Consider the following 13,901-nt stretch of genomic DNA (forward strand, 5'->3'; position numbering starts at 1 on the left):
TACTAACCGCCGCCTCTCCTCTCCTCTCCTCTGATTTTCCGTTATCAGTGGCCAGTGAAACACCATTGCAGCATCGGTATCTGTAAAGGCACTGATTGCTCAGTTGGTCTTTTCTTGTTTGCAAGGGGCGGTTGGTTTGAGCATGGAGCTAGTAACCTGAAGGAGGGAGGCTGGGGATGTGGGGGTTTAGTAATTAGCTCATGTGGTCACAAGACGGCACATTTGTAAAAGTGGGAAGTATAGAGGAAACTCTGCTTATATCGCTGGGAAAGTTAGTCACCATTGTCCAGTCCGTCACGTGGGTGGCTGCTGGGATATGCTGGCCTTCCTTTTCTCCTTGACCCCAGTTTCTGGACGCCAAGGTTAAAGTTAAAAGCAGAGTCTGACACCTCCTACCACTGATGTCAAAGGAGGTAGCCAGTCCTTTGTGAAGCCAGGGAGGGCTTAATAAGCAGAAGCCCTTAGCTGAGAAAGACGTCACATTTAGTCACATTCAGAAAATGCAGTGTCTGAAGGGTGAGACGCCACATCGCAGGCTGTGAGGTTGTCCTTCGCTGTGTGCCGAAAGATGAGGCTGTGCTCTGACAGAGGAAAGAGGGAAGTGACAATTACAGCTTTAGAAAAACTCAGGGGGAAATTGCCCTGGTTTTCTGAAGACTGGTATTTTTCAAACTGCATTTGCAGATGTGTCTAAAAATAAAGACAAATTACAAACATGTCCTGCAAGTCCCATGGGCAGGATGCCACTGCCTAAAGGGCCGGGTTCTGAGAGCACCGAGGCTCCCAGCCATCCCTGCAGACCCAGAGACTGAGCCCAGCAAGGGTGGGTGGCATGGGAACATTCTTCCTGTCCTTAGGGAGAGCATTTTGATTTCTTCCTTTCCAGTGTAATGTTTCTTTTTTCTTTTATTTGAAAGAAACATTATAAAACTTTTTCAGAGTTTTAAACCGTTTTAATTTTTAAAATATTAAAAATATTCACTATTAAAAAATGCGCTTAACATATCTTTAAGAAAAAAAAAGACTTTATACTAAGTAACATTTACTGAGTGCTGTGTGCCAGGCACTTTCTCCTCTGTAGTTTTCACAGAGTCTAGGAGGTAAGGTAGTGGTGTGTAGCTCCTTTTACATAAGAAAGCACCAAGGCTTGGCTGGGTAAGCCTCTTGCCCAGCGGTAGAAGCTAAAGGTAGGTGAAGCCAGGGTTAGATAGAACCCAGGTCTGTCTGCCCCTGAAGTTTAGTAGGGAGTTCCATTTTCTTCCACATCAGCTGTACTGATCAGCTGTAGTTGGTAATCCAAAGGCCTATTTGGCCTGTTGACTTGCTTCTGCATCTGAGCCCAGCCTACAGATGTGTGCTCAGTGAGGAAGCGAGAAGGCCAAGCGGGGATGGTTGAGTCGTCTTTAGTCCCAGCTCTTGCTGGAAAGCCAGCATGAGTCCACCCCACCTCTTTCCCTCGGCTTGCTCTCTGGAGCACTCCAACGGAGGCCCAGCTTGCTGCCTCCCACTTCTCTGCCTGCGAAGTAAGAGGATTTTTGCCAAGATTGCACAGGTGAACGTGTAAAACTTAGACCTTGGAGCCAGTGCTACATGAATGTTAGCTGATGTCTTCCTTTAAAAAAAAATTTTTTTAATTGGAGGATAATTGCTTTACAATATTGTGTTAGTTTCTGCCATTCATCAGCATTATCAGACACAGGTGTACATATGTCCCCTCCATCTTGAACCTCCACCCCATCCCACCCCTGTCCTCCTTTTCTATGTTTTAATTTTTAAAAATCAGTATGACCTGCAATGGGGAGGTTTCACGAAGTCAGATCATGTGGCTTTCCGTTAACAGCTTAGTCTCTCAGTCGTGTCCAACTCTTTCGGACCCCATTGACTGTAGTCCATCAGGCTCCTCTGTCCATGGACTTCTCCAGGCAAGAATACTGGAGTGGGCTGCCATGCTCTCCTCCAGGGGATCTTCCTGATCCAGGGATCAACTCAGGTCTCCCACATTTTAGGCAGATTCTTTACCCTCTGAGCCACCAGGGAAGCCCGAAGTATAAACTGTTTAAATCCTGGCCTGTATTTTGTTGATAATACCGTTGAAATGGTCTGGGCCTGTTCTCCCTGCTTTACCCTTTGTATGTGACAGGGCACAGGCTCTTATCACTCCCGCTCTGGGGCTCAGGTTCTCAAGGAGGCCCTGGGGGAGTGTGAATTCGCCTTTGCTTCTGGAAACAGGAATGGAGGTCAGGAGGACTTGCTCCAGGCTAGCCTGAGGGTGCACAGCTGGGCCAGGTCTTGGGGACGAACCTCATTGTGAGGCAAGTCCTAAGTCCTGTGGACATTTCTGAGGCGGTGGAGCAGAGGTCTGAGTCAGCCGGCCAGGATTTGCACGTCGAGGTTTCAGGAAGCCCAAGTACTTCCCATTTCTGGGCCTGGTGCTTGTCCTGTGTGACTCGGGCAGCCACAAGCCTCCGGCGCCTCTGATTAGTCTGGGCTAGAGTCTCTCAACTGAGGCACTTCAGGTGACTCCCAGCCCCTAGGGGCAGCCGTGGAGGACATTTTCCTTTGGAAATCTGTGGGGCGTTTAGGGAAGAACCCAAGAGCCCAGTGATCCTGTGCAGGCAGAGGGCTTTGCCAAGGGACCTCCAAGCCTGCTTGCTTTGCTGTGGTCTTGCATCCAGCTCCTAAGAAAGACACCCCACCACACCACCTCTGGCAGATTCTCACGTGACTCCTTATGACACACTTCGAGCCGGTGACCTCGGCACACTCCTTCCTTGGTGGCCCAGCCACTCCTCAGCTCCCCAGACCTCCCCTTTCCTCTCCACTCTGAATCCTGCTGCTTCACCCTGGAGCCACGGCCCCTGGAGCAGGCCCCTGATTTGCCCAGTTTAGTCTGGTTTTGAAAAGTCAGAGAAGGAGGGCTCCAAGTGTGGGTAAGAAGTCTCCCAAGGTACTCAGGCACAGACCTGAGAGAGCCCCAAAGGGGCCAGCCGTCATCCAGAAAGCAGGAACCCAGCAAGCCTGGCTGGAGAATTGCTAAGGTGCTTCCCTGGACAACCACTGCTAAGTCGCTTCAGTCGTGTCCGACTCTGTGTGACCCCATAGACAGCAGCCCACCAGGCTCCGCTGTCCCTGGGATTCTCCCAGGCAAGAACATTGGAGTGGGTCGCCATCTCCTTCTCCAATGCGTAAAAGTGAAAGTGAAGTCGCTCAGTTGTGTCTGACTAGTAGCGACCCCATGGACTGCAGCCTACCAGGCACCTCCGTCCATGAGATTTTCTAGGCAAGAGCACTGGAGTGGCTTGCCACAACCATAGACTCTCTAAATGCCCCGACTTCTTCAGCACTCAGCTCGGGTCCCTGATCCGGAGTACTTGGTCCAGGCTTGGGTGTTTTTTTTTCCCCATCCCATGAATGGATTTGGCTTATTTCGAAAAACACTCCCAACATATCATGCAATGAACTGATGAAGCCTATAATATAGCCACAGGGAAACGATATTTCCTTAGTGTGCAAAGCTGATCTTTTCACCTTCTTGTTCACACCTGGGCTTTTGAGCTGAGACTTTTTTCTGATCTCCCCCTTACTCCATATTGAGGAGTTTTTTACACTTTCAGAGTCAGCAATTCAGGGACAGTTACAAAATGAAAGGTCTGCACTAGTTTGTCAGTTATTGTATTGTTTCTTAGAGCATCAGTAATTTCAGTGCTTGAATGGATTTGATTTTATATTCTTAGCTTGTTGCTGTTATGGGTATAACTTAGAATATGACATGGCTAGGCAGTGAAGGTTGGAAAACTTATTATTTTTTTATTTAAAAAAAGTCTCATTTTCAAAGAATTGCATGCTCACTGTAGAATGTTTGGAAAGTAGAGGAAACTGAAGAAGAGAATTTTCCATAATCATCCTAATTGGAGGTAATTAACATTTTGGAATGTTTTCTTCTGTCTGCTTTATGGCATTTTTTGATTATAGAGATATCCCCAGTGAACTCTGAAGTATGTTGTTATTGACTATGTGGCTCTGTGATGAACAATTGATTTTGAATCTTTACACTTAATTTAATGCTCAGTTCCTCCTGTCAGTAGAGATTTAGAAGTTGTGTTGGGAAAAATGTCTAGCAGTTGACTTTCTGACTTTGTATATTGGAAATAACAATAGAGATCAAAGGTGGTCTCAATCCAGGTCATATTGAGTTTGTTGTCCCTTCCATTTTTTCTGCAGCTTTTTGTGAATTTATGAGTAATTAGATGCCCTGGAGAAGGAAATGGCAACCCACTCCAGTATTCTTGCCTGGAAAATCCCATGGACAGAGGAGCCTGGCAGGGCTACGGTCAGTCCATGGGATCGCAAGAGTTGGGCACAGCTGAGTGACTAAACCACCACCGGCAACGGCTGAAGTTGCTCTGCCCCAGCAGCCTGACACTAGAGTTCCTGCCTGTGCTTCACCTGAGATCAGCTCCACGTTAAAGACCCCCAGCCCAGGTTCTTTGCTCTTCTGACCTTTGCTTGTTTCCTATCATAATTTTCAAGTGTGTGGGGCTCTCAGTGACAGAAAGATTGGCTGTAGGTCTTTTTAAGAGCTGAAAGTGATGAAGAAGATCAAGATATACCCATTTAAACATTGGCAGCATTATTTCCAGAGCAAATACTTTCTTCAAGCAAATACTTAATGTTATTTCTTCCCCCAAAGGCGGGGGAGAAATCTTGAAAGTATATATCAATTTAAAATTATTTGTATCCAGGTCACAAAATTGTAAGTACCAGTGGTCTTCTACACAGCTGTGGCATGCGGCCTGTGTTTATTAGATGGGAGTTATGGTTGTTATAGAAACTTCAATGTAATATCTTCTAACCTTGAGGTTCTGACTGCTCTTTCCTTCCTGTCCCTGTTATCATCTGGTGTTTACCCATTGTCCCCTCCCAACAGAAGTTCCCAGAGCTCCATCTTCATCCTCCAGGCCCTCCCATCTCTACCCTATGTTGGCTTCGATCCCTGTAAATAAGCTGTACGGTCGGTCGATCCCCTCTGCACAGAGGACAGTCACCCCACCAGCAGCTGTCACTCAGTGGGGAGTGTAACCACTAAAGCACAGGGCTCCTGGGAGCAACTCCCAACGTAGGATCTTGAGCATGCTACTAACTAACCTCTCTGAGCCTTGGGTATCACGCCTATTAAACAAGATTTCTCTTTTTGAAATAATTTTCATTATTTTTGGCTGTACCAGCTCTTCAGTGCCGCATGGCTTTTCTCTTGTTGCGGAGAACAGGCTTTAGGGTGAGCGGCCGCGGCGGTTGCAGCTCCTGCTCTAGAGCACAGGCTCAGTTGCTCCACAGCACGTGGGGTCTTCCCGGACCAGCGATCAAACCCGTGTCTCCTGCGTTCTTTACCACTGAGCCACCCAAGATGATTTCTGAGGCCCCATCTGCCTCTGAAACTCTGCCTCAGTTTCCTCACTTGTAAAATGAGCCTAAGAAGAGTGTCCCCCTCCTCGGCCTGTTAGCTCGTGTCCACCCAGTAGAGCTCGCAGCACAGCCTCCTCCATGGTGTAGGCAGCCGTCTTTTGCATGGAGTCTTTGTGGAGTGGCACTGGGCAGCGTGGGGAGGAGCTGGAAGGGCATGGCACAGTGGGGCTTCCGCCTTCCGGGGGTGCCCAGGTGAGCTGGGGAGCCCCTCTGCTCACCCCACACCCCTGTTGGGCCACATCTCTGTTAGCGCCTCAGTGCCGTCCTCAGTCAGGAGCTCACCCACCGGAAGCCCGTTAACAGGCCCCCTTACTGATTTTCAGCCCTTCTCTTCTCCCAAAGAAACGACTCTGTCCAAATCCTTGTATCAAAATCTGCTTCTAGGAGGACTTAAACTAAAATAAAAACTGGTACAGAGATTTTCGTGATACATTAAAGCCAAAGAAGCAAGGAACAAGGATCTTAAACCTTTTAGTCTCAAGATCCTTTTTTACCTTTAAAAATTATTGAGGACCCCCAAAGAACTTTTGTTTATATGGGTTCCTGTCAATATTTACATGGTAGAAACTAAAAAAAAAAAAAAAAGAGTTTAAATATTTATTTACCAATTCATTGAAAAATAAATCCATTACCAAAAAAAAAAAGTGAAAAGTGAAAGGGTTAGTCACTCAGTCTCGTGCCACTCTTTGCCACCCTCTACAGCCCACCAGGCTCCTCTGTCCATGGAATTCTCCAGGCAAGAATACTGGAATGGATTGCCATTCCCTTCTCCAGGGGATCATGAATTAATGTCGATATTATTTTTTTTATGGAAAAAAAATTTTTCCAAAGAAAATAAGTGAAAAAGTGGGATTGTTTACGTCTTTTGCAAATCTCTTTAGTATCAGACTTAATCGAAGACTGCAGAGGTTTTATATCTGCCTGTGTATCCAGTCTTTTGCCTAATAAAGTATCACATAGCACACCTGTGAAATGAAGGAGGCAACAGCACCCCAGGGTAATGAAAATAGTTTTGATTTCATGGACCTTGTGAAAGGGCCTTGGATGTGCTGGTAAACAGGCTCTCCAAAAAGGAAAAAAAAAAAAGAAAGCCCAGAACCCAAGGTTTATACAAATGTCAGTTTCTATGGTATAAGTTCCCACCACCGACAATTGCAAGTTACCAGCTTGACTCCACTAGTGCTGAAGTTGGGGAGAGACACGCAGTCCGTGCAGGCAACTGACGTCCCATTTTGAGAACCTCTGGTACAGAGCGTCTATGGAAAAACTCAGAAAGACCAATGAGATGTTTCCAAGAGACTAATAACCCAGTGACTGGAGAACAGGGAGCTTTTTTAACCAATGTCCTTTCATACCTTTTGAATTTTCGGATGCGTGTGTATCTAGTCAAAAGAAAAGAAGACTTTAAGTGTCTTCTCTTTATAAAGTGCACTCTCTCAGTTATCTATAATTGGTAAGTCTTTTCTGCTTTTCCACTTCTTTGTGGGATCTCTTAGAACTGGCTCTTTGGAAACACCAGTGACTGGTTCTCACTGCTCCGTCCGCCCCTTGTCTCGCTCCGCCCTCACTTCCAGCTCCCAGCCGGGATAGGCAGGAGGCAGATTCAGCCGTTTTTCCAGCGTGAGGCCCAGAGGTAGGCCCCCCAGGGCTGCCGCATTTATGTAGCCGATTTAAGCAACTCATCCTTTGTAATTTGGCATTTGAGTGTCTCAAGCATCCTGTTGTTTCTTAAACATTTGGGATTACACTATCCTCTCACCCTGTGAAGAAAGATAGAGACTATTGGATATTCTAACAAAATTGTATATACTCTATGTATACTGCTATGAGTTGTGCAGTATTTAAAACCTTTCTTTACCAGTGATGGTCACCTCACCTGAGGCTTTCTAGGCTATTTGGTTAAACAAAAAACTAGCATTTTCACTAATTGGAGTAACTACTGGAGATCGGGCTTCCCTGGTGGCTCAGACGGTAAAGTGTCTGCCTGCAATGGGGGGACCTGGGTTCTATCCCTGGGTCAGGAGGATCCCCTGGAGAAGGAAATAGTAACCCACTCCAGTACTCTTGCCTGGAAAATTCCATGGATGGAGGAGCCTGGTGGGCTACAGTCCATGGGGTCGCAAAGAGTTAGATATGACTGAGCTACTTCACTTCACTGGAAATTAGTCCTGTTTGAGAGTTACCTTCCCAGAGGTCATCCGTGTCTTAGGGCCTGTGCATTTTAACTAGAGGCAGCAGCAAGCGACACACACCCCTTTCGCTTGGGCAGGAACATGGAGCTGATTTTCAGGGACACAGGGATGCATGGTTAGACTGTCTCACATTTTGAGATTCCTGGTGAAGGGATAAGAGGATTTTAAGAAGGAGAGAATGGTAAAACAAATGCTCCAAAGACCTGCAGGCAAAGGAGGTTGTGATCCTAGCAGCCTGGTGGGGGATGCTGCAGTAGTTGGCAGCTCTCACAGAACCTATAGTTGTGTAAGCGAAAGGAATTTCTGTGGCATGCTTGGCATGCGGGTGTTTAGTGTCCGCCCAGGATGCACAGCCTTGTGACCTTCATCTGGCAGGTGACCAGGAAGTGGAGGGATGGGATGGTGTTGATGCGCTGTCTGTACGTCAGCTCGGGATACCCGGAAGCGACCCACACATCCCATCCTTCTTGTAGATACTTCCAAATTGTGGAGTCTGTATAAGCACAGAGCAGCGTCGTCTTCCTGGTAGTGACATGGAGGTGAAAGATTTCCAGCTGCTAGTGGTCAGAGAGCTCCAAGGCTGGAAACTGCCCTCGGTGTTCATCAGAAGAACCTTAACAGAAGAATGCAAATTCTATTATTCCCTCTCACAGTGGCTGACTGGAGATACACACAGATTTGGTTTGAATCCTAATTCTACCACCTATTAGTCGCATGACACTGATCAAGTACTTGCTTCCCCTTCCAGTAGTCAAATTCTTTATTTCTGTAATCAGAATGACATAAAAATAAATTTTCAGCTTCATTGAAGTATGATGAATAAAAATGGTAAATATTGAAGGTGTATGCCCTCGGTATTCTTTATTGGTAAAATTGGGATTGAAATCGCTCAGGGTGAGATGGAGGCCACATGAACTGGCCGGGCAGCACCAGGCCCCAAGTTTGCAGGCCAGGGATGTGAGTGGGGACCCTCACCTCACTCCCCACCACAGGAGCCAGAGGCACTTAGTTTTCCAGGCCTTGCAGATGGGACATTGCCCTGCTTCTCAATGAGCATGGCTTCTTCACTGTCTGGGAGAGAAGGGGCCCACCACACTGCATTCTGGGTGACTTCTGTGCTAATCTAGCATCTGTCGCTGGTCTATAAATGAACACGGAAATGTTTTCCAAAGCAGATGCACTCTGAGTGCCCAGGAAGCCGCCACCCCTGCCTTGCACCTCACCCACGAGGCTGCGCAGCCCCCTCCGCTGTCCTGCCACCCGCGGGCGGCTTAGGTGTGTACCCTTCCTTCATCGCCTTCTGCCTCGGGAAGCAGGGGAGCTTGGGAGTCGGGTGCTGAGCTGGTGGCGTGGCATGGTGGCGCTCACCGAGTTGCACCCTCATGGGGACCACCACGCTCGCCGCTTCTCTGCAGTGGAGTGTCAGCTATCCAGACCATCTTTGCTCGGCGCCTGTGATTCTCTGCCAGGTTTCTCATCAACTCCCGTTTTCTTTTTCTCTAGGAGTCACTTGTCCTGTTCATGCTTTCTGGTTAGCCAGAGAGGCTTTGTGGATTTCCACCCTGTACCACCCCGAATAAACCTTGTGCCACCTTCTCCCTTTCCTGCCTCTCCTCTCCAGAATGTCACTGTGCCCTGTCCAGCCACCCTGCACTCTCTCCTCCGCTGCCATTCGGCCGTTTCTCACTCGAGGAGACCAGTTCTGGCGGTGCGGTAGGGTCTCCAGGGGCAGGTGGCAGCCCAGTCTTGGTCAAGGCTGGGGTGGGGAGGCTCATTCTCATCTCCTTGAGAAGCCCTTTACCAGTCAGGCCTGAGTTTCTGCCCAGCATTGGCCAACCTTGCTGTCTGAAAAGAGTACTGATGCCCTGCTACCTACTTGGAACTCTCCCTCAGAGACACCCAGACTTGAGGTTTATTTCCCTGGAATACAGTAGAGATTGTCTTTGATAAAAATTCAGCTCTGATAAAGTAGTTCTTGGTCCCTTGAAGTTGCCTGACTCACTGTCTATATTCACTCAATCTCCCTGCGTGTATTTTTCAGATAGTAGATAGTTTAGTAAGTAGTAATTAATTTCAGTTTCAAATAAATCTTAAAATTTCCTATTCATTCCTTTGAAAATTAGTAACACAGAGATGAAAACCTTGTTCCTGTCATGAACTAATTGTGATGACTGAGAACAGTGCCAGGCATTGTACATTGCTGTTATTAGTGACCTTTGAAGTTGTCAGCCTGTGCACAGGTCATCCTCTGTCCCTCCACTGACCTGTCTAAAACAGGACCGCTCATCATTCCACAGCTGCTTGGTGAATGGCTTACTGAACTTTGTAGATGGCATCCCTCTTCCTTATACAGATTTCGTGAAGTTACGCCTGCTGCCCTCTGACCAGTAACTGGAATGGGCACCCAGTACTTGCAGGCAGCTTCACCAGTGGTAAGAACCACAGCTCCTCAACGTCATCAGTAAAGGCTGTCATGGATATTCTTTTCCAACATTACTACCTCATTCATGCTTTATCCTGTTTGTGGACATGCTGTCACGTCATTTGGGGAATCTCAAAGGCGTAATGGTGCTTTTAACCATGATGTCCATTCCGTTTTGGCTGGGGCAGGGAAACCAGCCCCTGGTTCTCCACCAGACCCTGCAGCCCATACAAAGGAGGTACCGCCAACCCCTCCAATCTCATTCCCTCATCAATAAATAGAGTGGTTTGGACCAGATTATATGGAGCTCAGGAGCTTTAAGAACCCATAGTGCCTCTCTCCTCTTGCTTTTGAAGAAAGGGCTAGACCAGCATCACCCAATAACAGCAGTGAAAGCCTCGTGTGCGATTTTAAACTTTCTAGTGGCGCTCACATAGTGCTATAATGTATGGCATTATTCTCGGTGCCATTTTTAAAAAGGTGAAATTAACTTTAATACTTAGACCAATAAATCTGAAATATTATCATCTTAACATGTAATCAGTATAAAATTATTAACGAGATATTTTACATTCTTTTTGCCGTGCTGAGTCTTTGAAATCCAGCATGTATCTTACACCATATCTCCATTTGGACTGGCCGCATTTCGAGTCCTCTGGAGCCACACATGACTAGTGGCCACCCTCATGGACGGCATAGGTCTTTTTGGACCACCTGGAATCTTAGGACCTCAGCTCAGGTTCACAGGCTCCACAGCCTGCTGTGGACCTTTGTCAGCCTTTTTACATCGTGGTTAGATGTTTAAGGTAGGGACTGACAGATCGTCCAAACTGGGGTCCTTTGTAAGCCTTGAGTTTCTCAGATCCTTTGATTCCATAAGTGGCTCTCAGCTGATGCTTTAGGATGCATTCTGCCCACATAAAGTCTTGGAGAAGAACTCCCAGCAGGTGCACAGGAGGCGTGGCTGCTTCTGAGCATTTGCAAACAAGAGGATGCAGGTTTCCTCGCTGTTGCAGAGTCATATCAACTTACCCTTCTAGTACCCAGAGCCAGGGTTGGGAGGGTAAGGGAATTTCTTATGGGTGGGTGAAATTTTAAAAAATAAACAATAAGTCAAGACTTTGCCTTTATCTTTTCTTTTAGTGGAACAGAAGATGAACGCAACTGAATTCAGTGAAGATGTAGAAGAAGGTAAAAAAAAAAAAAAAGCCTCTTTTTAAAAAGTAGTTTAACTGAAAACTTTTTTTCGAAATATATTAACGTGGTTCAAAACTACTGGATTGGCCAAAAAGTTCCTTTGGTTTTTAAAGTAACACTAAAAGACACATTTTTCATTTTCACCAGAAACTTTATTGAACAATATAGTCACTGTTGTGTTTCACTACCTTTTGCCATTTTTCAGGCAACTTCATAATTTCATCATCCTAAAACTTTTTATCTTTTTGAGCAAAGAACTATTCCAGGTGCCTTTTACAGTCTTCTAGGGAATTGAAGTTTTTTCCATTAAGAGAATTTTGTAAAGACCAAAATAAATGGACATTTGAAGGTGACGTGTCTGGTGAAACAGAGGATGAATCAGAACTTCCAGACAAGCTGTAACTGTTTTTGCCTGGTCATCAAAAGAAACATGAGGTCTTGCGTTATCCTGATGGAAAATCATGCATTTTCAGTTGACTAGTTCCAGACACTTTTTGTCAAGTACTGCTTTCAGTTGGTTTAATTGGGAGCAGTACTTGTTGGAATTGATTGGTTTTCCAGAAGGAGCTTGTAGTAGAGGACTACCTTCTAATCCCACCATATACATATTACCTTCTTTGGATGAAGACGTTTTTGGTGTGGTTGGTGGTGGTTAATTTTGTTTGCCCCATGATCTCTTATGTTCCACACTGTTACTGTACAATATCCATATTTCATCACCTATCACAATTTGTTTTAAAAAATGGACCATTTCTGTTATATTTAAGTAGAGAATTGCATCTGGAAATGCTGTCAAGGTTTTTTTTTTTTTTTTTCACTTATATGGAACCCAATATCAGAGCAATTTAATATAACCAAGCTGGAGAAAATGATTTTCAGTGCTTGATTGGGGTATTAGGAATATGTTGGCTATCTCCTGAGTGGTATAATGTTGATTGTGCTCAATTAATGTCTTGATTTGATCACTGCCAACTTCAACTGGTCTGTATGACCGTGGAGCATTGTCCAGTGAGAAATCTCTAGCATGAAACTGCGCAGTCCACTTTTGATGCATTTAATCAGTGACAGCACCTTCTCCATACACTGCTCAAATCTTTTGTGTGTTTCAGCTGTGTTTTTACCTCTCTTGTAGTAATAAAACATAATATACTGAAAACGTTGCTTTTTCTTCTTTCATCTTCAATATTAAAATGGCTGCACAAAAATTCACCAATTTTGATATTTTTTTAAAATGCACACTGATATGATAGTTGTCACAGTACAGTCTAACAAAATTGTTTTGGATGAGATTAAAGGCAGTTAAGAGCTACTAGAGCTATCTTATGGGAAAAACTTAACAAACCTTTTGGCCAACCCAGTATTAAAAGATACACAATGAAAAATCAAGGAAAAGTCTCCTCTCATTACTGTTTGCCATCCTTCTCCACTCACACTTATGGTATCTTATGTATCTTTCCAGGGTTACTTTTATAAAAGCACCATTTGAAAGAGTTGTGTGTTTTTCTCCTTCCATCTCTTCTCCCTTCTGCAAGAAAAGACTTTAAAAACTGCTTTAAATGGAGTGTTCTTGGAATATAATATCAGTGTATAGCATGACTAGTGTGGTGAAATATAAATTGGTTGGTTGGAAAGCCAGTTTCATTGATTATTACTCTTGACACTGTTGTTTGAGTGAGAATATCAAAAGGTGGCTGATACACCCTGGTGCTTGGGGACCCTGCTAAACCAGGCACTGCCCCAGTGGCCTCCCCACTGAGCCCCATTTTTCTCTGCCACAGTTGTAAAAAATAACACTGTGAAAGTGGAGACAGAGGCCGAAGATGCCGCGCTGGACTGCTCAGTGAATTCCAGGTCCTCCGAGAAGCACCCTGTGGATGGCGTCTTCACTGCTCTCCAGGACTCCAGCAAGAGAAAGCCCCTGGGTGGCGAGGGCCCGCTGGACTCAGTCCCGAGCGTGAAGAGGCGGCGGCTTATTCCCGAGGTGAGGGCTTACCCGGAAAGCAGGAGCTTGTTGACAGCAAGGACTGTTAATGAAAGCCTACCACATTTCACATAGCCTGCACCTTACTGGAGCAAGTGAGGCTCAGCAGGACTTTTCCTAAATCAGGTCCATCTTTTGTACTTATCCGGGGAGCTTGTTCAGTGAATCTTTTTGTAAAGAAGACAATTATTTTATAATATGCCTGTTACCCCTAACCTACCTATTTTATAAATTTGCTTAATCACCTGCTGGTTTTAGTGAACTTGGCTGAATTCTGAGAGAGAGAAAATGAAACTGGTCACAGTGGTCCCCTCGAGCAGCCTGCAGTTCCCACGGGAGACAAGACAGATTCACAGAACAGTGAAGACTGAGGGGAGAGGGGAGTTTGGGAGATGAGAATGCCTGGTCAGCAGAGCCTCCCTGCAGATAGCCAGATCACACCTTCAACTCCTAGCAGAACATTTTCCCAAGCTCTCCAGCCCCCGCCCCTCCCCCCGACAACATACTTTTTTGGGGACCCAGGTAGGCATTTCGGCTTCTTCATGTCTGTCCAACAGAGCCTAAGTTTCAGAGCTCACTGTCATTAGCCCATACACGGGGTGTCTGCCTGGGACTCCCTGGGTTGCTCTTGGTTTGTTTTAATTCT

The 13,901-nt window shown here is 45.9% G+C and overlaps 1 protein-coding gene across 1 annotated transcript in view; it reads left to right on the top strand.

The window, feature by feature from the left end:
- The window catches only part of BEND3 (BEN domain containing 3), a 33,605-nt gene that overhangs the window by 4,720 nt on the left and 14,984 nt on the right, over window positions 1-13,901 (top strand). Inside the window, exons 2-3 of the mRNA XM_027972394.3 lie at window positions 11,221-11,268; window positions 13,053-13,255. Of these exons, the coding sequence (XP_027828195.1) occupies window positions 11,232-11,268; window positions 13,053-13,255 (240 nt within the window). The 5' untranslated portion in view covers window positions 11,221-11,231. The remainder of the gene's footprint in view (window positions 1-11,220; window positions 11,269-13,052; window positions 13,256-13,901) is intronic.

The sequence above is a fragment of the Ovis aries genome, chromosome 8 (assembly GCF_016772045.2).
Source record: "Ovis aries strain OAR_USU_Benz2616 breed Rambouillet chromosome 8, ARS-UI_Ramb_v3.0, whole genome shotgun sequence".
Lineage (NCBI taxonomy): Eukaryota > Metazoa > Chordata > Mammalia > Artiodactyla > Bovidae > Ovis > Ovis aries.